The sequence below is a fragment of the Tauraco erythrolophus genome, chromosome W (genome assembly GCF_009769465.1).
Source record: "Tauraco erythrolophus isolate bTauEry1 chromosome W, bTauEry1.pri, whole genome shotgun sequence".
Taxonomy (NCBI): Eukaryota; Metazoa; Chordata; class Aves; order Musophagiformes; family Musophagidae; genus Tauraco; species Tauraco erythrolophus.
In genome coordinates, this window is record NC_141497.1 from 18,315,094 (window position 1) to 18,339,397 (window position 24,304).

The 24,304-nt window shown below is 46.2% G+C and overlaps 1 protein-coding gene across 1 annotated transcript; it reads right to left on the minus strand.

The window, feature by feature from the left end:
• Window positions 1–558: 558 nt before the first annotated feature.
• Window positions 559–23,050, minus strand: LOC104374204 (ubiquitin-associated protein 1). The gene is made up of 3 exons (XM_086630115.1): window positions 23,017–23,050; window positions 13,078–13,202; window positions 559–1,533 (listed from the first exon to the last, which is right to left on the minus strand). The coding sequence occupies exons 1-3, from the start codon at window positions 23,048–23,050 to the stop codon at window positions 559–561; spliced, it is 1,134 nt and encodes a 377-aa protein (XP_086486241.1).
• Window positions 23,051–24,304: the final 1,254 nt, after the last annotated feature.

The window sequence follows — 24,304 nt, forward strand, 5'->3', positions numbered from 1 at the left end:
AGGAAGAAAATAATAAAATAAAAAAAAAACAACAACAAAACAGACAGTTCTTTCACTGCAGGTCAACTGCAAGTACTTTTTTCTTCCCTGAATGACACAGCACGTGTGTTTTTTAATCTATTATTGCTTCTATTCCTCGAAAAGTCTGCATTTCCCATTATTTCCAGCAAATAAGCAAGCTGAGGAACAAATCTAGCAGACGTTTAACTCAAAACCTAAGAGCAGTTCAGAATCTGATATATCAGTGGGATAAGACAGAATGCAGGACTGTACAAAGATGATATCTTATACACTTAGCTCAAAAGGTGAACAAGAATGAATCTATGAACAAGAGCTAAAAAGTTGAAAGAAAAGTCACCAGAGTTGGTCTAAAAATATCAGATTTAGGGGAAACCTGCAGAGTAATAATCTGAGGTTCAGAACTGCCTGCATGAAGACCTGTTTGATCAATTTGCCATATAAATGAAGAGGAACTACCACACGTGATCTACACACTACTCCCATTAAATGAACCTAAAACCACAAGACATTTTAGAAGCAACATTTGCCTCCACACCTTCACATCTCCCCAGCAACCCTGATTCTAATCCACTGCATGTTTACCGTAGTCACTGTGCTTTGAGATGATGATTCTTCTGTACAAACTGTTGACACAGCCAGGGAAGGCAGCCTGGATGAAGAGGATAATGTTGATGTCTCCATGCCACTGTCCTCATTTAGAGCAGAAAGACCAACCATATGGTGTCCATTCAGTTCACTAGCTTTACTCTGAGCACAGGTCTGCAAAGAGCTGAAAAAAGTGCCATTGTGAAGACAGGTAGTTCTGCGGAAAGTGCTTGCGAGTTTTGATGATTTTTGATCACTCTCATCGGAGTCAAGTTTAGGAAAGGACAGGGATTTGATATTGCTCACTGAAGTGATAGGGGACAGGGACACTTTGGAAGACAAGGACATTTTTTCACAGTTTCCCAACTGTGGTAAAGTGATAAAGCCATTGGGTTTGTGAAGGGGCTTGAAGTCCAACGTGGCTCTTTCTATGGATGCCAGAACTTGCTCATCTTGCAACGCAGACTCAGATCCTCCTTTGGGCAAAGTATTATCTAACAGCTGGGCAACAATTGGTCCAGTAGTACCAACATGAATTTCAAGAATATTTTTTAATTCTTCCTTATCATTGATAGTTTTTAATTCCAGTTTGTCAAATGGGTCTTCTTCACATTCGAAATCAGCTGGGTTGAAGTCTGCTTTTGGACAAGGTGGACTGAGAACCTTTTGCTTCACGGTGCTGCTGTTGGCTGGCGTGGGAGTAAGAATATTATTGTGCTGCAGGCTAGCAAGGATGGGGTTAATAGAAGGAGGCATGGCCTCAGGGCAAGGTCTCTCGGAGAACCTCATTTTGTGGCTAACCTCTGGAACTGCTTTTGAGTTTGCTAGAGCTTCTTCTGCCTTGTGTTCAGCTTCTCTCTGGGCAACTCCATTTTTTTTGATATCTTCAACCCACTCGATTGTTTTCTTTTCCAGTGAGAAGTCATACTGACCAAGGGTGGAGGGGAAAGGAGAGGAGAAAAAAAAAATAATTATAAGGATAATAGCCACTACTTCTAACAGCAACATAAGTAACATGGAATAAGAGCTATGTGAATTACCATGGACAGGCATTGATTTTTTTCCCAGCATCTCTTGTAACCTACAGACTAGCAAAGCTAGAAGACACCAGAAGTAGTTCATTTCGCCTCTAGCAGAAAAACCTGTCTATAGTCTGGATTAGAAGATCATATTTTGCCTCCTTTCTATGGTTAGTTTTGCTTTAGAGCTACTGATCATCCCAAGATTGGTTTAACAGCCCTCCCACCCTCTCCCCCTGTCACAGCTGGAAGGCTTCAGGCAGCTCCAAGCAGACCAATGTTCTAATGCAAAGGCTTTAGGCTCTACTCTAAGGAAGACCCACACTCCTCCAAGGCTCAGGAGAAAATGCCTCACCCTTAGGAGTAAACACCCTGCCTTAAATAGTCAGGAGTCACATGGTTTGCTAGATGGGTCAAGGCTATTGGTCACTTGACCATCCATCTCCCAGAGTGATTGGCTGAATGCTACAGCACCTGTTTCAAGGTAACTTTCCCAGTGTAACGAGCCACAGGTGTTTCTTAGTTAGCCTGCATAGGGAAAGAACTTTCACAGGATGCTGCAGCAGCCAAAAGGTTTCTCCACAATTCCCCCTTTTTGTTTTAAGATTAGTTTAAATCAAGCAGGGAGATTTTTCAGCAATACCATGGGAGATACATCTAGCAAACCAGTCATACATTTAGTTATTAATTCTAACATTCTGACTCCGACAGAGACTTAAAATTTAGTCTCTACTCGTGGAAGGAACAGGTTGATAGCCGATGGCATTATTTCCATTAGAAGGGTTATTTGATGGATGATCTCCGTTCTGGCCATTGTTCGGACGTTGCTTGTTCTCTTTCTGATGTTGCAGGTCAGGGCGGACGCATCTTGCGGGTAGCCATCGTATCCCAGTATCTGTGGAAACGCAAGCATACCCACGACCCCAAGCAATAAGCTCATATGGGCCTTCCCACATCTTAGTGAGTAGGTCCCGTATCCAGACTTGCACTCGGGGCAGGTGCATCTCACCTGAAGACTGCAACGAAAGAAAATGATTCAAAATAATGGGATTATTTGAATTTGATGGCACCGTAAGATGGTTAATTGTGTATAACGCTTTTTCTAGGCGACTCTGTGGGGTTTCTCCATGCATTCCCCCTTTTTGTTTCTCTAAAACACGCTTCAAGGTGCCATGAGCGCGTTCAACGATGGCTTGGCCAGTAGGAGAATGCGGAATACCCAAAGTATGATTTACACCCCATAGTTGTGAAAACTGCCGCGTCTTCTGTGAGACGTAGGCCGGGCCATTATCGGTTTTTATAGAAAAAGGCACACCCAAGATGGCAAAAGCGAGTTTCCAATGGGCAATGGCATCGCGACTTTTCTCTCCAGTATGAGCAGTTGCCCACATAGCTGAGGAGAAAGTGTCAATAGACACGTGCACATACTTAAACCTGCCAAATTCAGGAACATGCGTTACATCCGTCTGCCAAAGCTGCAGGGCCTTTAGGCCTCTGGGGTTTACCCCCGATGGCAGAGGTGCCGCAAGTCCGTGGCAGTCAGCGCAAGCACTAACAATGTCCCAAGCCTCAGTGGGCGTTAAGTGGAACTGTTTCTGCAGGGTATGTGCACTTTGATGGAAGAAATTATGCGATGCCTTGGCTTGTGCGATCTTATCGGGCTGAGGTGCTACCCATGCAGGGTTAGCTAGCATGTCAGCCCTGGCGTTGCCTTCCGTTATAAAGCCTGGCAAATTAGTATGACTATGGATATGCAGGATGTAATATGGGTGACCTCGATCTTGAATTGCACACCATAAGGTTTTTAACAGAGAAAACAGAGCCGCATTATTCGCTTCTTTCAGAAGTGAACAATCTAAGCATTGTGTTATATCAGCCACATAAGCAGAATCTGTGACCAAATTCAAAGGTACCTGCGAGAACCGTTGAAAGGCCATGGCAACAGCCCTCAGTTCAACCAACTGGGCTGAGCCTGACTCATGGCCTTCCAGCACCTGCCACTCAGATTCCTCCTTCCAGGTAACAATAGCTTTCCCAGACCCATCAGTGAAGACAGTGGGTCCTTGGACTGGTACTCGGCTATTTTTTGGCCGCAAGGTAAAGCTTGTCGATCTTGCCAATTGCAGCAATTTATGGCTAGGCAGATGGTATGCAATTTGTCCTGAGACATTTTCCAGCGCACTTTGGAGAGGAGCACTGTTAGTAAGGCTCCACTCAAAGTATTCCTGCTGTACTGGCAGAACAATTATTGCAGGATCTGCTGCCATCAATTGTAGACAGCGCTGACGGCATTTGATTATCAGACAAGCAATTAATTCAAATAACGTAGATGCTGTCTTTTTTGGTTGGTGCGGCAAAAAGACCCATTCCAGAATATGCAAGGGGTCAGACCACTGTTTGTTCCATTGGCCAATGATACCTGTTGGATGAGAATCTGGAGTGGTAATAAAAACGGTAATATCAATGGAGGGATCTATTCGGTAAACCTGACGAGCAGAAATGGCCTGTTGAACCTCCTCTAGTGCCCGTCGCGCTTCAGGAGTCAATTTTCAAGGTGAATTCAACTCAGGGTCCCCCTTTAAAATATTAAAGAGCGGCGCAAGTTGCGCCGTGGTTAGCCCTAGATAGGGACGTAACCAATTGATGACACCCAACAGTTTCTGAGCGTCATTCAAGGTCTTAATAGAACTCAAGAATTGCACCTCTTGGTGCTGTATAGTTTGGTCCAGAATTTTGACTCCTAAATATCTCCAAGGAGGATGCTGTTGAACTTTCTCCGGAGCCACTTGCAATCCATAAGAATGGAGAGCAGCGAGCAGCCGAGGCTATATCTTCAGCAGCTCGTCCTGGGTGGATGCTGCTACCAGGATATCATCCATGTAATGGTAGCAGTATGCTTCAGGGAACTGCTTACGGATTCCGGACAAAGCTTGAGCAACGTACCATTGACAGATAGTCAGGCTGTTCTTCATGCCCTGAGGTAGGACCTTCCATTGATATCTCTTTGCAGGTTCAGCGTTGTTAACCGCAGGTACAGTGAAGGCAAATTTTGGTTTGTCATTAGGATGTAAGGGGATCGTGAAAAAACAGTCCTTCAAGTCAATGATCAAGATTTCCCACCCTGCTAGAATCATGGTGGGTGAGGGCATACCAGGCTGCAATGCCCCCATGCTTTCCATTACTGCATTGATTTTTCGGAGATCTTGCAGCAATCTCCATTTTCCTGATTTCTTCTTAATTACGAAGACAGGCGTATTCCAGGGACTGGTAGAAGGTTCAAGGTGTCCCTGTTGTAATTGTTCCTTAACTAGCTGATGAAGGGCGACTAATTTTTCTTTTGGTAGGGGCCACTGGGGTTGCCAGATGGGTTTGTTTGCTAACCATCGCAAAGGCAACGTAGGATATTGTGCGCCCTTCAGTACAGTGGCCCCCCATCAAAAATTTGTCCCGATACGTACTCCCCAGGCCGCCAAGACATCCCGCCCCCAGAGGTTGAGTGGAGCTGTAGTGACATAGGACCGAATTGTAGCTGTTTGACCCTCTGCGTTCTTTACCACCACAGGTCGTTCGCTTGGATAACTCTGTGTGGTTCCTCCCAGTCCTGCAATGGCTGACCCCGCGGGGGCTAAAGGCCATGTAGGAGGCCATGCGGAGAAGGAGACGATTGTCACATCAGCCCCTGTGTCAATCAAACCTCGGAGCTGAATCCTGGACGGCTGGGCATCTGGCAATATTAAGGTGCAAGTCATCTGTGGCTTTTGGCTGGAGATATCCGCAGTCCAGTAAACTTGCGGAAGTCCTGTGGAACCAAAGCCACCACCTTCACGACTCTGTTGTTTTGCCTTAGGGACACTTGATTTGAAGGGTACAAGTTGAGCGATCCAAGTCTTTTCCGGTATTGTGACAGGAGGGGTGGGCGTGGAAATCATCGCACAAATTTGTCCTGTGAAGTCAGCGTCAATAACTCCTGGGTGAACAAAGATCCCTTGAATGGTGGTACTAGATCTTCCCACCAATAATGCACTCAGCCCATGTCCTAGAGGCCCAAATGCATCCAAGGGAACCTTATAGACCCGACAGGATTCTAAGACGACTGTTGTTGCGGTGCATACATCCACCCCGGCTGATCCCTTTGTGCTGGCTGAAAGCTGGCTGAGTAAGCCTGGGTTGGTATCATGCCCTGGGGAAACATTTCTGTCTGAGCGCACATCCCCATTGCGCTCCTGGGGAAGTTTCCCGAACATGTCAGGGGTCGGCCATTGGCATGGTACAAGGATTCACAATATCTCGCAGAATGGCCTGGCTTATCGCATCTTATGCAGCGAGCAGGTCTCCTGTTATCCTTGTTTCTTCTTTGTCTCGTCTGTCTTTGTCTATTGTCCCTCTTAGGTTGCCTTTTCAGTTCCGGGTCAGCATTTTTGGGTTGAATAGGCCGCAGAATTGTGGCCAGAGCAGACTTATAGCTTTCAGATTCTAGCTTAGAGCATGCTTCGATCATTTCTGTTAGTGTAGGCTCCCCTGGCATGGAATTTATGATTTTTCTACATTCTTCATTGGCATTGTCTTTTGCCAGCTGCTTACATAGTAGTTGTCTCAGGTTTTCATCTTCGACCTGTTTTTCAAGGGCTGCAGCAACTTTCTCTACGAAAGATAAGTGTTCTTTCTGCCCCTGATAAATCTTCACGTACCGTGTTTTTGGGGCAGCCATATCTATGCCCTTTAATAGAGCTCCCACGCCGATCTTTTGGGCTTGCTCAAGAATTTGGGGGTGCCATGTAGCTTGAAAATCAGGGTTGCTCCATTTGTGCCCGTGGCAGATAGCCGGGCACTATGGGTGATGCCGCAGGACATGAGGTTGCGGTAAACTAGGGTGCCATGCCCGGGAACTGTCCTTGTGGTGCCTGGTCTGGTTGAGGGGCCAATGGCGGAGCAGTAGGAAGAACACATTCTGCTGTAATGGCTGAAGTAGCCGGTTGAGATGCAGAAGAAGGGGAGGGTGTTGGGGCAAAGGGTGGGGGACGCTCCGATGCTTTGTCTTGTCCAGAGGAGCATTCCCGCAAAAAATCACAAGGAGGACACTTGGGTTGGACATAGTCTCACAGGGAGGGGTAAAGCTTCTGTGCAGTCCCCACAACTTTCTCCATATCTGAGGACAGCGGGGGCACAACTGGTGCACTACCCGTGGTCAGTCCCCTTTCAGATAACGCATCGTCCCCTTCAGAAACTTCACTTGCAGATTCATCAGAATCTGGCAATACTTTTTCCTTCCTTTCTACCGTCCATTTCTGCATTACATCATATACAGTTCCCTAAATACATAGTAGACCTGTCAGGTTCTTTTGTCCAAATACTGTTTCATAGATTAGCTTATCCCCTAGCTGCTTCCACGCTTCTGAGCTAAAGGGGGTGTTGAGGTCGGTCAGGCATTCATGCTCTGCCGCCCAATCTAACAGCTCACAGAGAGCTTCATCACTTATTTTAGCACCTGCGATTGTCATTGCAGGTTTGAGAATGGAAAACATCATGCTTTCTTTTGTGGAGCTTTGTCCCATCATTCTAATTTGCAGTTCATCCCTTGGAGCCCCGTGTACGGAAGCACATACCTTCAGATCTTAGTTGTGGCTGGATCACATCAGGGTCACCAGTTGTCGCAGCTGGAAGGCTTCAGGTGGCTCCAAGCAGACCAAAGTTCTAATGCAAAGGCTTTAGGCTCTACTCAAAGGAAGACCCACACTCCTCCAAGGCTCAGGAGAAAATGCCTCACCCTTAGGAGTAAGCGCCCTGCCTTAAATAGTCAGGAGTCACATGGTTTGCTAGATGGGTCAAGGCTATTGGTCACTTGACCATCCATCTCCCAGAGTAATTGGTTGAATGCTACAGCACCTGTTTCAAGGTAACTTTCCCAGTGTAACGAGCTACAGGTGTTTCTTAGTTAGCCTGCATAGGGAAAGAACTTTCACAGGATGCTGCAGCAGCCAAAAGGTTTCTCCACATCCCCCCAAGACAACAGATGTAGCAAGGGGAAGTCTAATGTGCTACTAGATGGACTATTATATCCAGATCTGGCACCACTGAACTACCCCGTCCTCCACAAGTTCCAAAATTAATTCAAGACTACAGCAGAATATTTTTGCATCCAAAGACCAATACGGTATTACTCAGATCCCCCTAAAAGATTCCTAAGGGACTTGATATTAGAGTTTTATGCCTACTAGGTTAAGAGGTATTTGGCTGGTGCCAATGGTTCACCAGCCAAAGGGGATATACTGGCTACACTGATGATTACAACTACCTGCAGTAGCAGATTTTGATGCAGTTACTGACATGACAGGATCCCACGAGCTTTTCTATTTAACATCAGCTCTTTCAGGGCCAGGTTAGCACAGGGAGGCATTTGGAAGCTACTCGCTACCAGTTTACTGGCCACTGTAGTGGCTTGGTTGAGAGGACAAAATTCTGAACAGACAAAATCTACTTAAAGCTTTAATATATTATGAAGAACGAATAGCCTCAAATGCTCTTTAAATAACCACAAAATGTTTAGAGAACACAGCCTACAAGCTAAGTCCAGGGTATAACCTACCTGTGACTCACAAGAAGCCATAAGATATCCTTGCCAGGATAATGGCACATAACCAAACAGGAGTGCTCTTGCCATGGGACTGCTAGGTCATACAAATTCCTAGCTCTAAAGAACAAGCCAGCAAAGCTTGCTAGGCCTCTACTAGGCTTTTCTGGGACTCGCTATATGTTCTGTCACATCCTATCCTATAGCGAGCTCCAGTGAGATCCTGGAGACCTGTTGTCTCAACTGTATAACAGTTTTCCCTTCCCTTAGCTCTAAGGCTCCAAGAGGTGTGATACACAATTTATCAGCAAGGTGACTTTGAAAAAAAACTCACTGGTAGAAGTGCTGGGCACTACTCATTACACGTTCTTTGCTATCTGAGCAGAGCTATCAGTTTTGTGTGTGTATATGGTTTTATATATATATATTTTGATCAAAGTTGTATTTTTTATATTAAAAAAACAGAGTATTTATATAAAAATATATGGCTTTGGGCAATTTTGTTTCCCCATACTTTTTTTTTTAAAAAAAAAAAAACCAGCTCTCACTACAGCTGTAAAGAAGTCAAAATGCACTGTGAGATGCATAGTCTACATAGTCACATCATATTATGCAAGGCATTGCAGTCCAATTAGGCATACTATACTTGAGCCTCAGCTTGGCAGGAAAACAGAGACATAGCACAATGAAGTCAGCAATAGGACATTAGAGTCTCCTTTAGCTCTCCCACATCAGCTTAACTAGGTAGAAATATGTGTATTAGGACAATCAGGTAATCATTTAATGGTTATGATGAAAAAGACATGATGTAGGGTAATTCAGATATTCAGCTTTCTAGTGGATGAGTTGCAGGACAGGAAAAAAAAAAAGAAAAAAGCAGCAGAACCATCTACAGCAGTCTGTCACAGCTGAAGTGAAAATAATCATCAGTTTGGACTGACCAAGGAAAATCATGGATCCAAATGAGAAAACATAGTTCAATTAGATTTCCTGTAACACAACCTGCATTTGGAGATTAGATTTTCAACATTTATGCTAAAGCAATTGATTTTATGCTACCAAGAGGAACCAATGAGGAGAGGTGCTTTGCTGGACCTTGTTCTCACCAACAAAGAGGGGCTGGTGGGGAATGTGATGCTCAAGGACAGCCTTGGCTGAAGTGATCATGAAATGGTGGAATTCAAGATACTTAGGGAAGCAAGGAGGGTGCACAGCAGGCTCACTACCCTGGATTTCAGGAGAGCAGACTTTGGCCTCTTCAGGGATCTCCTCGCTAGAGTACAATGGGACGAAGCCCTGAAGGGAAGAGGGGCCCAAGAAAGCTGGTTAATATTCAAGGATCACCTCCTCCAAGCTCAGGAGCATCCCAACAAAGAGAAAGTCAGGCAGGAACACCAGGAGGCCTGCATGGATGAACAAGGAGCTCCTGGACCAACTCGGACCCTACAATGGGGTTACAGCATTGATGGATAGGGGAAGAGCAACTGACATCATCTACCTGGACTTGTCCAAAGCATTTGATACTGTCCCACACAACATCCTTGTCTCTAAACTGAAGAGACAAGGATTTGATGGATGGACCACTCAATGGATAAGGAATTGGCTGGATGGTCGCACTGAAAGAGTTGTGGTCAACGGTTCAATGTCCACGTGGAGGCTGGTGACGAGTGGTGTTCCTCAGGGGTCAGTACTGGGACCAGTGCTATTTAACATCTTTGTTGGTGACATGGACAGTGGGATCGAGTGCACCCTCAGCAAGTTTGCAGATGACACCAAGTTGTGTGGTGTGGTGGACACTCTGGAGGGAAGGGATGCCATCCAGAGGGACCTTGACAGGCTGGAGAGGTGGGCCTATGAGGACCTCATGAAGTTCAACAAGGCCAAGTGCAAGGTCCTGCATGTGGGTCGGGGCAATCCTAAGCACAAGTACAGGCTGGGCGGAGAATGGATTGAGAGCAGCCCTGAGGAAAAGGACTTGGGAGTGCTGGTGGATGAGAAGCTCAACATGAGCCGGCAATGTGCACTGGCAGCCCAGAAAGCCAACCACGTCCTGGGCTGCATCCAAAGCAGCGTGGCCAACAGGTCGAGGGAGGTGATTCTGCCCCTCTACTCTGCTCTTGTGAGACCCCACCTGGAATACTGTGTTCAGCTCTGGAGTCCCCAGCACAAGAAGGACATGGAGCTACTGGAGTGAGTCCAGAGGAGGGCCACAAAGATGATCCGAGGGCTGGAACACCTCTGCTATGGAGACAGGCTGAGAGAGTTGGGGCTGTTCAGCCTGGAGAAGAGAAGGCTCCGGGGTGATCTTATTGCAGCTTTCCAGTACCTAAAGGGGGCCTACAGGAAAGCTGGAGAGGGACTTTTTACAAGGGTGTGTAGTGATAGGACAAGGGGCAATGGATTTAAACTGAAAGAGGGGAGATTTCGATTAGATCTAAGGAAGAAATTTTTCACTCAGAGGGTGGTGAGGCACTGGAACAGGTTGCCCAGAGAAGTTTTAGATGCCCCATCCCTGGAAGTGTTCAAGGCCAGGTTGGATGAGGCTTTGGGCAACCTGGTGTAGTGGAGGGTGTCCCTGCCCATGGCAGGGGGGTTGGAAGTAGATGATCTTTGAGGTCCCTTCCAACTCTAAGCATTCTATGATTCTATGAAGAGTTTATGGTAACAGAGACATGTTCCTCAAAGATCTGGAAGCCATCTGTACCAAGCTGTAACCTGTTTGCCCTACAGCTGGAAAATAATTCCCACTCAGAACTTGTTGTGGTTTAGCCCAGCCAGCAACTAAGTACCACACAGCCACTTACTCACTCCTCTCCCTCCCAGTGGGATAGAGAAGAGAAAATACAACAAAAGGCTCATGGGTCTAGACAAGGACAAGGAGGGATCACGCACTAATTATGTTCACAGGCAAAACAGACTTGACTTAGGGAAAAATAAATTTAATTCATTATCAATCACATCAGAGAGGATAGCAGGAAACAAAGTCAGATCTTAAAAACACCTTCTCCCCATCCCTCCTTTCTTCCCGGCTCTACCTCCTCCCCCTCTGCGGCGCAGGGGGACGGGGAATGGGGGGTTGCAGGTCGGTTCCTCACACGTTGTTTCTGCTGCTCCTTCCTCTTCATGGGGGAAGACTCCTCACACTCTTCTCTTGCTCCAACATGGGGTCCCTTCCCATAGGAGATAGTTCTCCACGAACTTCTCTGACATGAGTCCTTCCCATGGGATGCAATCCTTACCCATCAGATTGCTCTAGCATAGGCATTCCCATGGAGTCATGGCTTCTTTGGGTGCAGCCACCTGCTCTGGCATGGGGTCCTCCACAGACTGCAGATGCATCTCTGCTCCACCATCAATCTCCAGCAGCGTGGGATCTTTTCCCACAGGAGGCAGTCCTCTACAAACTCCTTGAGGCACAGCCACATGCTTCAGCATGGGCTTCTCCACAGGCTGCAGGTGGGTCTCTGCTCCACTGAGTCTGTCATGGCTGCAGGGGGGCCGCTGCCATCTCACCATGGGCTGCAGGGGAATCCCAGCTCCAGCACCTCCTCCTGCTCTATCTTTGCTGACCTTGGTGTCTGTGTAGCCATTTCTCTCAGATCTCAGTCCTCTCTCTGCTGCAGCCACACTGAGCCTGATGAACCTTGGTGGTCTCAGCAGGACGAACTCCACCCAGCAGATGCCCCAGGAGCAGGGTGCTTTGAAGCACTTCAAGCTGTGGCCATCTCCAGTCAAGTGGCAGTGGCCCAGTATGGGCAGCTGCCTGTGCGGGAGGCCAGGCGCCAGGCCCCCCCCTCCACCTCCCCTCTCTCTTCACTGTAGGTCCCATATGGTGCAGGTTTCTTTGTCCCTTCTTAAATATGTTTATTCAGAGGTGCTGATTAGCTCGGCCCTGGTCAGAGGTGGGTCTGACCAGGCCAGAGGTGGGTCTGTCTTAAAGCCAGGGAAGCTTCCAGTAGCTCCTTACAGAGGCTATCCCTGTAGCCCCTCCCCTGCTACCAAAACCCCACCACATAAACCCAGCACAGAACTGCACAGAAAATAAGAACTGGAAATTTATTTCCAGTTCTTGTTAGAACCCATAAAATATGGTCATAAAAACACTTTTCTGTGGAATCATACACACGGTTACAGTTGGGGTTTGACCTTGATGATTTAAGCCTGTGTTCGTGACGAAGTTGGAAACACCGATAAAGAGGACGAATGCTGATAAAAAGGAAAAGGGAGTGTGAGCAGCTGGCATGGGGAGTGTGAGAAGCTGACATTCAGCTTAGCAGATAGAAAAGAATGCTTTTTTAGGCATAGCCAATAGCAAAGCTAAAACAGGCGCGTGCACTACTGGTTGTAACCAATGATAACTAAGCAACGGGCGCGTGGACACATCGTGGCTGGAAGAATAGTCTATAAAAACTGCTTGTAACTGTAAATAAAGGTCTCTGGGATCACATCTACGGAGTCCGTGCGTTAACCTGCCGCACTTGTTACCTTCAAACAAGATTCTGCAAGTATGTCATAGGATGGGTGTATCAGTTCTTACTGTTTTTCCTCTTAAAAATGCTACTCAAATTTAGTCAGTGTAACATTTAGACCCATAACTATTACACAAAAACATTGTGCTTTTTTGAAGTAGATACACTAAAATAAATGCTATTAGGCTTTTTAAAGTGATAACAAGTAGAAACTTTTTGCACGGTCTATCATGTTTTTATCTTTCTATACATTCTAACAGATCTTCTGCAACTACTGCCTGGCGTACAAAATGACACTACAGGACTGACAAGACTAACATTCAAACACATGTGCAAACTGTGACTACTTGTAATTTACAGCACCGCATGCTGGGGTGAGGGGGAAGAGAGCAGAAAGGCAAAACACATTACTTACCTGGGCTTCTCTGACAAGCTGAGAAGAATCAGGCAGACAGAAACCAACGGGTAATCCAACCCTTGCTGGGGTTTTGAATTTGTCTCCCATCTTAAATGGGACATCATCAAGATAACTGAAAGGCCCTAAGATCAAAATCAGAAATTGTATCAAAGAAAACCTTATGAGTTTAATGCATTCAATTAAGACTCACATTTCTGTATTTGGGAGCTATTTTATCTCTTCTGCCCCAACTATAAACTAAAATCCAGGTTTTCACATACAAGTAGCAAGTAACATCTGGACAGAAGTGGTCACAAGGGCAAAGCAACCCAAAGTCTAGATGTTCCACTTCAACCAAAACACAGTGAAATAGCTCAAGACTATTTAGCATAGCAATTCAGACTTTTGAAACAAGGCAATCTAACTTAATCAGCTGTCTGATTTGTGATCACTCCAATGAGAGGCCTCAGACTTGTTTCATGGTCCTTCATCTGTCCTTTATATCTAACACTTCCATGTGGTATTTAAAAAGTGTTTTAAGATGAAACTCTTCCTTCAGGCATCCTGCAAACTCATGAGGCAGAATCACTTAGAGCTCAACCACCTCCAAGAAGTCAGACTATAGGTTTGTTTTCCTTGAGTTGCTATGAAGCAGCATTAGAAAATCTTCAATATAAATCGCACTCAGTTTCTCAATTAACTGAAAGGGGTTTCTTGGATCACTGGTCTAAGCTTTTGGAATTACAAGCAAGGTTTCTGGCTGTGTATAACAATCTGAAGTGTTCTTCTAGCACTCATTTGTAACTGAGTGATGTGGATCCAAAAAGACATGAATGGCAACATTAAGATGGTGTTCAGTGACTAACCTCTTGCTCAGTGAGCTGTGGCTTGCTGTTTTTATCTGAAGAGGAGGAGGAGTTGCCCTCTATGTCAAAGACCAGCTGGAGTGCATGGAGCTGCACCCGGGGACAGATGAGGTCCCAACTGAGAGCTTATGGGTTAGGATTAAAGGGAGGGCAGGGACATGGGACATAGTACTGGGGGTCTGCTACAGGCCACCTGACCAGGAGGACGGAGTGGATGAGGCCCTCTACAGACAGATAGGAGCAGCCTCACATTGATGAGTCCTGGTCCTCATGGGGGAATTCAACCACCCCGATATCTGTTGGAAGAACAACACAGCAGGCCATAGGCAATCCAGGAGGTTCCTGGAATGCATGGATGATAACTTCCTTCTCCAAGTGGTAGAGGAACCAATGAGGTGAGGTGCTTTGCTGGACCTTGTTCTCACCAACAAAGAAGGGCTGGTGGGGAACGTGACGCTCAAGGACAGCCTTGGCTGCAGTGACCATGAAATGGTGGAATTCAAGATTCTTAGGGAAGCAAAGAGGGTGCACAGCAGGCTCACTACCCTGGATTTCAGGAGAGCAGACTTTGGCCTCTTCAAGGATCTCCTGGCTAGAGTACAATGGGATGAGGCCCTGGAGGGAAGAGGGGCCCAAGAAAGCTGGTTAATATTCAAGGATCACCTCCTCCAAGCTCAGGAGCAGTGCATCCCAACAAAGAGAAAGTCAGGTAGGAACACCAGGAGGCCTGCATGGATGAACAAGGAGCTCCTGGACCAACTCAAACACAAAAAGAAGGCCTATAGGGGGTGGAAGCAAGGACAGGTAGCCTGGGAAGAACACAGAGAAATTGTCCAAGCAACCAGAGATCGGGTTAGGAAAGCTAAAGCCCTGATAGAGTTAAATCTGGCCAGGGACATCAAGGTCAACAAGAAAAACTTCTATAGATATGTCAGTGATAAAAAGAGATTGAGGGAAAATGTAGGACCTCTCCAGAAGGAAATGGGGGACCTGGCTACCCGGGATATGGAGAAGGCTGAGGTACTCAATGACTTCTTTGCCTCAGTCTTCACTGGCAAGAGCTCCAGCTGCACAGCCCAAGTCACAGAAGGAAAAGGCAGGGACTGGGACAATGAAGAACCGCCCACTGAAGGAGAAGATCAAGTTCGAGACCATCTAAGGAACGTGAAGGTGGACAAGTCCATGGGACCTGATGAGGTGCATCCGTGAGTCCTGAGGGAACTGGCAGATGAAGTTGCTAAGCCACTATCCATCATATTTCAGAAGTCATGGCAGTCTGGTGAAGTTCCCACTGACTGGAAAAGGGGAAACATAGCCCCCATCTTTAAAAAAGGGAAAAAAAGAAGACCCAGGGAACTACAGGCCCGTCAGTCTCACCTCTGTGCCAGGCAAGATCATGGAGCAGATCCTCCTAGTGACTATGCTAAGGCACATGGGAAATAAGGGGGTGATCAGTGACAGCCAACATGGCTTCACTAAGGGCAAATCCTGCCTGACTAATTTGGTGGCCTTCTGTGATGGGGTTACAGCATTGATGGATAAGGGAAGAGCAACTGACATCATCTACCTGGACTTATCCAAAGCATTTGATACTGTCCCACACGACATCCTTGTCTCTAAATTGGAGAGACATGGATTTGACGGATGGATCACTCGGTGGATAAGGAATTGGCTGGATGGTCGCACTCATAGATTTCATAGATTTCTAGGTTGGAAAAGACCTTAGAGCACCTCTGCTATGAAGACAGGCTGAGAGAGTTGGGGCTGTTCAGCCTGGAGAAGAGGAGGCTCCGGGGTGATCTCATAGCAGCCTTCCAGTACCTGAAGGGGGCCTACAGGAAAGCTGGAGAGGGGCTTTTTACAAGGGCGTGTAGTGATAGGACAAGGGGCAATGGCTTTAAACTGAAAGAAGGGAGATTTAGTTTAGATATAAGAAAGAAATTCTTTACATTGAGAGTGGTGAGGTACTGGAACAGGTTGCCCAGAGAAGTTGTGGATGCCCCATCCCTGGAGGTGTTCAAGGCCAGGTTGGATGAGGCTTTGGGCAACCTGGTGTAGTGGAGGATTTCCCTGCCCATGGAAGGGGGGTTGGAACTAGATGATCTTTGAGGTCCCTTCCAACCCAAACCATTCTATGATTCTATCATCCAGTCCAACCGTCCCTAATCCCCATTAAACCATATCCCTAAGTAGTTCATCCACCCTTTTCTTAAACACATCCAGGGATGGGGACTCAACCACCTCCCTGGGCAGCCTATTCCAGTGGCTGACAACCCTTTCAGAGAAGAAATACTTCCTAACATCCAACCTGAATCTCCCCTGACTAAGCTTATACCCATTTCCTCTTGTTCTATCACCCATCACTAATGTAAAGAGCCCTTCCCCCACCTCCCCACCATCCCTTCGCAAGTATTTGTAGGCTGTAATCAGGTCTCCCCTCAGCCTCCTCTTCTCCAGGCTAAACAGCCCCAACTCCCTCAGCCGCTCCCCATAAGTTTTATTTTCCAGCCCCTTGACCAGTTTAGTTGCCCTTCTTTGGACTCGCTCCAGGAGCTCAATATCTCTCTTAAAGTGAGGGGCCCAAACTGGACACAATATTCCAGGTGCGGCCTCACCAGTGCCGAGTACAGGGGCAGGATCACTTCCCTAGTCCTGCTGGTCACACTATTCTTGATACACGCCAGTATCCCATTGGCCTTTTTGGCCACCTGGGCACACTGCTGGCTCATATCAAGCCGGTAGTCAACCAACACCCCCAGGTCCTTCTCCGCCAGGCAGCTCTCCAGTCACTCTTCCCCGAGCCTATAGTGATGCTTGGGGTTTTTATACCCCAAGTGAAGGACTCTGCACTTGGCCTTATTAAAGCTCATGCCATTGGCCTCAGCCCAACGATCCAGTCTGTTCCAATCCCTCTGAAGGGCCTCCCTACCCTCGAGCAGATCGACACAGCCTCCCAGCTTGGTGTCGTCCGCAAACTTACTGAGGGTACATTCAATCCCCTCATCCAGGTCATTGATAAAGATGTTAAACAGAACTGGACCCAGCACTGAGCCCTGGGGAACCCCACTGGTGACCGGCCTCCAGCCGGATTTAGCCCCATTTACCACCACTCTTTGGGCCCGGCCATCCAGCCAGTTTTTAACCCAAAGGAGGGTGTGCCTATCCAGGCCAGCAGTTATCAGTTTCTCCACCAGAACACTATGAGAAACTGTATCAAAGGCTTTACTGAGGTCCAGGAAAACTACATCCACAGCCCTTCCCTCGTCAACCAGGCAGGTCACCCTGTCATAGAAGGTGATCAGGTTTGATTGGCAAGACCTGCCTTTCATAAACCCATGTTGACTGGGCCTGATCACCCGGTTAACCTGTATGTGCTCATTAATAGCACTCAAGATAACCTGTTCCATGACTTTGCCCGTCACCGAGGTCAGACTGACAGGCCTGTAGTTCCCCGGATCCTCCTTCCGCCCTTTTTTGTAAATGGGGGTAACACCCGCCAGCCTCCAGTCCAGCGGAACTTCCCCAGTGAGCCAAGACTGCCCAAAGATAATGGACAGGGGTTTGGCAATGACATCCGCCAGCTCTCTCAGGACTCTCGGGTGGATACCATCAGGCCCCATAGACTTGTGGGCATCCAGCCGAAGAAGCAGATCCTTGACCCGTTCCTCTTGGATCACAGGAGCTTCGATTTGCTCTCCCTCCCTGCTCTCAGACACCATAGGCCAGCTCACCTGGGAACTGCTGACCTTATTATTAAAGACTGAGGCAAAGAAGGCATTAAGGACCTCAGCCTTGTCCTCATCCCTAGTGACTAACGTACCCCCTGTGTCCAGTAGGGGCTGGAGGTGATCTTTAGCCCTCCTTTTGTTATTAATATATTTATAGAAAGACTTTTTGTTGTCCCTTACGGAGCTGGCTAGTCTAAGTTCCAATTGGGCTTTTACCCCCCTGATTATCTCCCTACATGCCCTAACTTCCTCCCTGTAATCCTCCCTGGATGCCTGCCCATTCTTCCAAGACTTATAGACTTCCCTTTTTCTTTTGAGGTGTTCCCAAATCTCCTTGGTCATCCAAGCTGGTTTTCTACCCCGACGACTCGATTTCCAGCACACAGGGACAGCTCGCTCCTGTGCCTCCAGAATTTCCTTTTTGAGGAGTAACCAGCCCTCCTGCACTCCCTTACCCTTGAGAGCTGTCTCCCACTGTACTTTATTAACCAGACTTCTAAACAGTCCAAAGTCTGCTCTCCCAAAGTCCAGCTTGGCTGTTTTAGTGCTCAAAGAGTTGTGGTCAACGGTTCAATGTCCAAGTGGAAGCCAGTGACGAGTGGTGTTCCTCAGGGGTCAGTACTGGGACCAGTGCTATTTAACATCTTTGTTGGTGACATGGACAGTGGGATCGAGTGCACCCTCAGCAAGTTTGCAGATGACACCAAGCTGGGTGGTGTTGTGGACACGCTGGAGGGAAGGGATGCCATCCAGAGGGACCTTGACAGGCTGGAGAGGTGGGCCTGTGAGAACCTCATGAAGTTCAACAAGGCCAAGTGCAAGGTCCTGCATGTGGGTCGAGGCAATCCTAAGCACAAGTACAGGCTGGGCGGAGAATGGATTGAGAGCAGCACGGAGGAGAAGGACTTGGGGGTGTTTGAGGAGAAGCTCACCATGAGCCAGCAATGTGCACTGGCAGCCCAGAAAGCCAACTGTGTCCTGGGCTGCATCCAAAGCATTGTGGGCAGCAGGTTGAGGGAGGGGATTCTGCCCCTCTACTCTGCTCTCCTGAGACCCCCCCTGCAGTGCTGTCTTCAGCTCTGGGGCCCCAGCACAAGAAGGACATGGAGCTGTTGGAGCGGATCCAGAGGAAGCCACGAAGATGATCTGAGGGCTGGAACACCTCTCCTATGGAGACAGGCTGAGAGAGTTGGGGCTGTTCAGCCTGGAGAAGAGAAGGCTCCGGGGTGATCTTCTAGCAGCCTTCCAGTACCTACAGGGGCTACAAGAAAGCTGGAGAGGGACTTTTTACAAGGGTGTGTAGTGATAGGACAAGGGGCAATGGCTTTAAACTGAAAGAGGGGAGATTTAGATTGGATATAAGGAAGGTGGCCAGGTTGGATGAGGCTTTGAGCAACCTGGAGTTCATTTCAAGCATTCCTAAGCAAATGTTATACAAAGGAAGATAAAGAAATATACAAATAGGTTTTACAAATAAAAGAGGACAGCATTGTTTTGGAAGAGAAAGAAATGCTCATCTTCAAAAGACTGGAGTTAGGCAAAGGCTGGTCATGTATCCAGAACCCCTCTCAAAAGCATGATGTGGAAAGGAGACTGAACAGTACATGTTTTCCACTAGTGGAGCAAGATCTAAGGAAGAAATTCTTCACTCTGAGGGTGGTGAGGCACTGGAACAGGTTGCCCAGAGGAGTTTTGGCTGCCCCATCCCTGGAAGTGTTCAAGGCCAGGTTGGATGAGGCGTTGAACAACCTGGTGTAGTGGAGGGTGTCCCTGCCCATGGCAGGGGAGTTGGAACTAGATGATCCTTAAGGTTCCTTCCAACCCAAACCATTCTATGATCCTATGATAATATGGGACCAGAGAGTGCGGTGCAGAGTCCTGTTAGGACACAGGTGGTATTTCTTCCAGCTTTGAAATCACCAGGCTGAATAATCTATATCCCATCTGCACCACCAGGATGAAAGAGTGCTCCAGGCAGAATATAATTGCATTTTCAGTGATCCTTACTGAGAAGCACACATTCAAGCATTACACAGCACAGCATCCAGATGGCACCTCCCTGGCCAACATCACCACTATTTGCAACACGGCATCCAAATAGTATTTGAGCTGGCAATTTGAGAACCTGTATATGCCAAAGTGTTTGCTTATGCAGAAATATCAACTGTGGTAGCCTTTGCACTGAGAGTGGTAAATTGTGGCCAGGTCAAAGACAACCAGATCTCCTTACTGCTCAGAGGCTGGTGTGACTGCTGCTACTATGCCCTGCTTAGTCATAGAATCATGGAACGGTTTGGGTTGGAAGGAACCTCAAAGATCATCTAGTTCCAACCCCCCTGCCATGGGCAGGGACACCCTCCACTACACCAGGTTGCTCAAAGTCCCACTGGCACAAGTCCTGCTCTAAGCAGGATTATCCAAGCTAAGCAGGATTACCTCTCTGCATCAATCTCACAGCCCAAATTGCTCAGTGTACAAATACTTGTCTTATTAGACCTATTGACACAGGAGACACCTCCCCTCACACAGCCTTCTTGTTTGCCTGAAATAGATACTAGCCACAGAGGGTACAAGCACACATTGTGGTATTTACATAGCAACACTCTTTGTTTTGGTACAGTAAAAAAAACCTAAACACACCTAGACTAGATGGGTTGCACTGACAGCTGCCAGTTTAACCTCAGCAGCTAGACAAAGGAATAAAAATCCTCTAGTTTCTTCTCAGTATGCTGATTTTTAAAATAATGACGACTGCTATAACCTCATCTTGAGTACAACTCTGCTACAAAACCTGCAAGCACATGTTAAGAAACACACCAAGTGTTTTAGGACATTTGATGGTAAAAAGTCTTTCTGAAGCAAAACATTGATACAAATAGTATTCACTTTGTTCCAGTCCAACCAGAACAGTACTAATCTAGTGAAGTTAAAATATGATCCAGAAAGCCAAGAATCCTTTTCTTTTTGTAAATGGATGATCCTTCTGCCTGAACACACTCATAGGTAAGGGCGCAAATTGTTTTAAATGGCAAATTCTAAAGCAATAAGCAAAACCTACATATAGGAAGTATTATGCAAGTCACTGTTTCAAGTCACATGTTCAAGTGAAGCAATTAAAGGTTTTTTTGAACTGCTATTTAATATGGCTGCTAGTCACTTCATCCTTTTGGCAGTTAAAAGCATATTGAGGAAGTTCTGAGAATAGCCCTGGCAAAACTGTACCTGTCAGTCTGATCTTTGACACCATATACTATATGATATTCCTGGCCCAAGGATCTACTACGAGATTAAGATTGCTCTCTGCTTTAGCATAATGCAGAAATCACTGGCCAACTCATAGAAGTGTCCTCCAGTTTGGTAGCAAAATGGAAACATTTCAAATAAAGCCAGTTACCGATTATGAATGGGGAACAGTTTTGAAACCAAGTGGAACTTAGTTTTTGTGGTCACACAAACCACGCTTATGTAATTTTCAGAAATTAAGAGTTAAAAGCTTTCAAGTTGTATAGTGACAGTGACAATACAATAGCAATATTAACATACTGCACTTGGTATAATACACACCTTTTGTGCAACAGATGAGAGATGCGTTTTTAGATGCCACTAATTACTACAACTTGAGCTTGAACTTCCAATTATTCAAATGACAGGAGAGCATTTGAAGTTACATGCTTAGGCATAGTTATAGGTGTATGCTAAGAATACCCTTCAAGACAGGAAAAGAGTTCTTTCCTCTCCATACATACCTTATGTTCCCATCTTCATCTCCATCTGAACATGGTCCTGAGCAATCTGCTCTAGGTGGCTCTGCTTGAGCAGGGGGTTTGGACATGATGATCTCCAGAGGTCCCTTTCAACCTCAACCATTCTGTGATTCAACAATAGTCCTCTAACCTCCAATAAACAGCTCAACAATAAGTACAAGAGATGCATCAACTACATTGACTGATTTCATCAGCCTGCCAGAGACACTAAACTGAAGGTAGCTGTTGGGCTAGATGCTTTACAGTAAACCAAAATTCACTTGGTGGGATTAATTCTTAACAATCCTGGAGAAAACTGAAAAAATTGCCCTGCTGATTTCTTAAGATATAATAAGCCAAGGAAGTTGCTCCACTACTCCTCAGAAACAGTACTGTAACAGTGTCACCGGTATCATTAGGAACAGAGTACACAAAAGGGTAGACAAGTTAACCAGCCAGCTTACAGCACTATTTACTTTGATTTTGTTATTTTGAAGCCAGAAACACATTCCACCACACTGTACTGTTCTGAGAAATATTTAAGACAGGTTGAACTGCTTGTCTTTTGAGTCTGTTTTTGTTTCTCTTCTGTTTCCTAAACCAGACTAGCAAAGACACTGCTTGGAGCTAGAATTCAGAGTGTTCATAGATACAAGAGAACAACTGCTGAAGAGCTGGCAGCTATCTAATAAATAAATTAATTGTCTTGCAGCAGGATCACTGGGCCACACCAGAGGAGATCATCTAAAAATTAAGTTTTGATAGGCCATTTTTATTAATCCTTAACCATGTATTTAATTGAGGCATTTATTATTCTGCACTTCAATTTTATACTTGCAAGACTGAATAAAAAGCTCAAGGAAAAATGAATTCTCCAGGACCCTCTTATCTGAAAGATTATCCAGGAAGATCAAGGCTGAGTTTCTAAAAGTAGAAATTTCTACAGCATGAAAAATCATGTTAGAAATTTCACATGAACCTCCCAGTACTGCCTTGAATGATTACTGATTTGAAGAAGCTACATTACATACAACAAACTGAACTTTAATGTTGCACAGAAATATTAATCCTCTCAAATTACACTCCATTTTCTAAAAGATAAGCACATATACAGGCAAATAATTTTTATGATACCAATCATCTGCATGACACTATACATCTCAGATGTAGAAGAAGATATTCTCTTCTTCACTTGCCTGCTGAACCAGATTAGTCCGATTTAGGAAAAAAAATCGCTGCTGAGCAAAAAGCAAGCATAGCTCAATGATATATTAAAAGCTTCACTTTCAATCCAACTTCTCATGTGAATTCCATAGAAAGGAGCTACAGATCTAGTGTCCACTTCAGCAAACATCAGATCAGTATCACAACTGCAGTTCAGCTGTGATTTTGAACGGGGAAGCGGGAGGTATTATTCTGCCATGAAGGAGTGGGGAACAGTCACAGGATGAATTTCAGTTTAACCAGAGAACAGGCACAGCATCAGCAAGCAACTATGCAAAAAGGAAGCCAAGGCACTTCGATCCTAACAAAAAATGGACCACCAAGGCTGGGATATTAGTCAGCAGCAATAGTAGGATTCATCCTATTGAAGAGACAAGGATGCCAAATTTCACTTACCATGAGAGTCAGATCCCAACTTCTTCGAAGCCATTTAGAACCTGAAAAACATTTTAAAACAGCTTTAACAACTTTATACATGTAGCACAGCATAAGACTATGTAGTTCTACAGCATCTTATCTCTAGATTATGGGACATGTTGCGGACACTTGCTGTTTATCCTGTTCCCAAGATAGATAAGCAAACTTATTTTGTAGCTCTGAGAATTGACCAAACAGACAAATAACTTAGCCCAGGGTCTGACAATCTAAATGACAAAATGAAGAAGAAAAAGAAAAATCAGAGTCGAGAACCAGCCAGGTTGATAAGGAAGGTAGAGAGTTTCAGATCACAGTGCTCAGATGCCACTCCATCCCAACCCCATGGAGCACACCCTGCCTCCCCTGGCATTAAGAATAGCCCTTCCTACTGGAAATACCACACTGATCCTCTTCAGTTTAATCCCTGTTGCTCTAAAAAGGGATACTATCATATTCAGTACGCAGTCAGTTAGCCAGCGTGGCACTTGTCTAGGCACACTAGGTAATGCACAGATATATATATATGTATACAGGTATACAATAAATCACAGAATCCCAGAATGTCAAGGATTGGAAGGGACCTAAAAGGATCATCTAGTCCAATCCCCCTGCCGGAGCAGGACCACCTAGATTAGATCACACAAGAACGCGTCCAGGCGGGTTTGGAACATCTCCAGAGAAGGAGACTCCACAACCTCTCGGGGCAGCCTGTTCCAGTGTTCTGTTACCCTTACTGGGAAGAAGTTCTTCCTCATGTTTAAGCAGAACCTCCTATGTTCCAGCTTATATCCATTTCCCCTTGTCCTATCATTGGATGCCAGTGAGAAGAGCCTGGCTCCATCCTCATGACAGTCACCCTTTCCATATTTATAAAGATTAATGAGGTCCCCCCTCAGTCTCCTCTTCTCCAAGCTAAAGAGACCCAGCTCCCTCAGCCTTTCCTCATAAGGGAGATGCTCCACTCCCTTCATCATCTTTGTGGCCCTGCGCTGGACTCTCTCAAGCAGTTCCTCGTCCTTTTTGAACTGAGGGGCCCAGAACTGGACACAATATTCCAGATGCAGCCTCACCAGGGCAGAGTAGAGGGGGAGGAGAACCTCTCTCGACCTACTAACCACACTCCTTCTAATACGCCCCAGGATGCCATTGGCCTTCTTGGCCACAAGGGCACATTGCTGGCTCATGGTCATCCTGCTGTCCACCAGGACCCCCAGTTCCCTTTCCTCTGTGCTGCACCCCAACAGTTCAGTCCCCAACTTGTACTGGT

Bases quoted from the DNA above. Each gene is read 5' to 3' on its own strand.
- LOC104374204 (XM_086630115.1), bottom strand. From the start codon at position 23,050: ATGGCTTCGAAGAAGTTGGGATCTGACTCTCATG. The intron at 13,203-23,016 runs GTAAGTGAAATT...TTTTGATCTTAG, and splicing joins GTTGGGATCTGACTCTCATG to GGCCTTTCAGTTATCTTGAT. The intron at 1,534-13,077 runs GTAAGTAATGTG...ACCCTTGGTCAG, and splicing joins AGCTTGTCAGAGAAGCCCAG to TATGACTTCTCACTGGAAAA.